The following is a 2,875-nucleotide window of genomic DNA, read 5'->3' as shown; positions in this document are numbered from 1 at the left end:
CCTAAAATTGGTTACGAAGTTTATGGATGAGCCTTTACCTCCAGGACAAAAAGAGTGGAGACAATCTGAAACATTATACTAATTCTTCTTTTAGTTTGAATCTTATAAAACTCGTTAACGATGAAAAAACTTCTCCAGATGCTAACTGGAGTTTTTTGAAGATTTTTTTGCTCAGCTTCTCCACCAGTTGGTAGAACCTCAGGCCTTCTCGAAGAAGAGATTCCATCCTCGCTTTTTCTCCTTGACTTTGAGGGTGTTTTCGTTTTTTTTCTCTCAGAACCATTTTCGTCAATCACTTTCAATTTATTTTTGAACAATTTTCTAAGAGAAGTACGTGGTGAACAGTATTCCATAGGCGTGTAAATTGATTTTGGTTGTTCCCAGTCAATGAAAATTAAATTTACATTCCATTGTCGACGGAGATTGGCAATTAACTCCACGGTCTGTTGTAGAAATAATAATTGGATAAAAGTGGTTAATTATAAATGTTGTATGGTTTCTACTCGCCTATAAAACTGGGAAAACCTGGAAATCTCAGGAGATTTTGTGGATATTTTTTAGTTTGTTTATCTATTAAAAATATCATGAATTTCTGCATCAATTTTGTCAATCAAAATTTCCAAATGAGTCATCTTACTTAATGATTCAATTTCTTCCTAAATGTTCCTAAGCATTATTGATAAAAGGGAAGATTTTAATTTTTAATTCATTTCTAAATATTTAAACTTTTTCATACTTTTAAAGAGATGAGAAAATAAAATTATAGAAAAAATATTACGGATGCCGACAATAATATTTCTGGAAATATTTTTATAATTTAAGTTTTGTTTTTAATGATTAGGTTTAGTTTTTGAAGACTTCAAAATGAGAGAAGATGAAAAAATAAAATAAAAGCAAAATTAAGACAGTTTAAGATTTCGAAGAAATGCACTTTTTAGGAATTGAATAATATTTCAAGAGAATAAACATTTTTTCTTGAGATTCGTGCGAAAATTTAAAATATTCTTTTTTTATTTTGAAAAATTAATTTTAAGAGAAAATTAAAAATGATTTCAAAAGATTTAAAATGATTTCCTAAAATTTATATAAAGAATGTGGACGATTTTAAGAAAAATCTTGGAATTTTCCAAGAATTTAAAACTTGAACAGATTTCAAAATAATTCAAATAAAATGTAGATTTTTGAAGATTTCGAAATACAATTTTGAAGCTTTTTGAGTATTTTGAATGTTTTTATGGTACTAAAAAATGTCTTAAAATTGTATAACAAATTTAAATTGATTTTTATTTTGATAAATTAATTTTAAGAGAATATTTAAAAATATTTCCAAAATTGTCAAAAAAGAATATGGAAGATTTTAAGGCAATTCTTTCAATTTTGCAGAATTAATTTTTTTGAACAATTTGTCTAATTTTAATATTTATTATGTTTAAAAGTCTTAAATATATCAAATAATTTGAAAATATTTCCAACAATTTTAAGCAAAATTTAATTTTTGATGTCGAAAAAAATGTCAAAGCTTTTTAAGGAGTTTGAAAGACTAAGAAAATAAAAAACTTTTCTTAAGATTTCTGGGAAAACTGGGAAATATTTCTAAATTTCTTCCACTCTCAAATATTTGAAAAATTATATTTTTATCACTTTAAAAGCAAATGAAAAAATAGATATAAAAAATTCATACACTTTGTTGAAGGTTCATATTTTCATTTTACGAAAATAATCATTTTTATCTCGCAAGTTTACATTTTCGGATTTAAAGTTCAATTGTTTTCTAAAGAAAAACTTTTTTTTTATTTGAAATTTTAACAGTTTGGTCGAAAATTGAACTATTTGGTAAAAAATCCTATTTTTGGGTGTAAAATTAATATTTTTGTTTTAAAACTACCCTTTTGCTTGAAAATTGAAAAGTTTGGTAGAATAATCAATTACTTGAATCAAACTTACATTTATTGTTAAAAATTCATATTTTCGGGTAGAAAACTGAACTATTTTGTTGAAAATTTAACTATTTGCTAAAAAATTAATATATTTTGTCGAAAATACAATATTTTTACCTCAAATGTTAGAAATTTAAAGCGGTTTTTATCGAATTTAATATAGTACATTTATTTTATTTAAAAAATCCTTATTATTTATTATTTCGTATTATTATTTATTTATTTTATGTACTTAATTTTAGGTCCCGTTTTTTTTATAAACTCACTTTTAGAAATTAAAGCACATTAAATGTCAGGGGAAACGTATCTACAGTGGATAATCATTAATTCAAAACTCAAATATGCGTAAGATAATTAACTTTAAATTTAATTTATTACCACATATCGTGTCGTAAATAATGATTAAATTTAGTTAATTTTTACATTAGTATTTATAATTATTTATTATTCACAGTAAGGAGGATGCCCCTACAGAATTATAAAAATTAACATTTCTACACATTTATATATTTGGTGTGAAAAAACATTATTCATAAGAAACTTGCCTAATTTTCTTATACTTATCTCGAATTACCTTAAAATTTTCTAATTTTGTAATAAATTTAGTTGATTACAATTTAGCAATTTACAGATGGATAATTGCAGGGGTTAATGAAGTATTTTGCAATTATTTGAAAGAGCTTAGGATCAGAATTGTTTTAAGAAATTGTTTAAACAATTATTTTGAAAATAGGAAAGTACTTGAATATCACCCTACCAAGAAAATTTATACCTGGATAAATCTAGAGATACAGTGGTGTAGTTCTTAAAGAAAAAATGGCCTGACGGTACTTTCCATAAACTACGAGGGTAGTTCAATAAGTCCTTAGAATGACCAACATATGGCGCGCGAATCGCTCCAAATCATCTGTTTTCAGTCAGCACCACTCCCGACTAGA

The 2,875-nt window shown here is 25.0% G+C and overlaps 1 protein-coding gene across 1 annotated transcript in view; it reads right to left on the bottom strand.

The window, feature by feature from the left end:
- The window catches only part of LOC117174473 (meckelin), a 20,950-nt gene that overhangs the window by 8,310 nt on the left and 9,765 nt on the right, over positions 1-2,875 (bottom strand). The window contains exon 9 of the mRNA XM_033363626.1: positions 39-443. Within this exon, the coding sequence (XP_033219517.1) occupies positions 39-443 (405 nt within the window). The remainder of the gene's footprint in view (positions 1-38; positions 444-2,875) is intronic.

Source organism: Belonocnema kinseyi, chromosome 6 (assembly GCF_010883055.1).
Source record: "Belonocnema kinseyi isolate 2016_QV_RU_SX_M_011 chromosome 6, B_treatae_v1, whole genome shotgun sequence".
Classification (NCBI taxonomy): domain Eukaryota; kingdom Metazoa; phylum Arthropoda; class Insecta; order Hymenoptera; family Cynipidae; genus Belonocnema; species Belonocnema kinseyi.
Note: the sequence above shows the minus strand (reverse complement) of the source record. Positions and strands in the feature narration are given on the sequence as shown.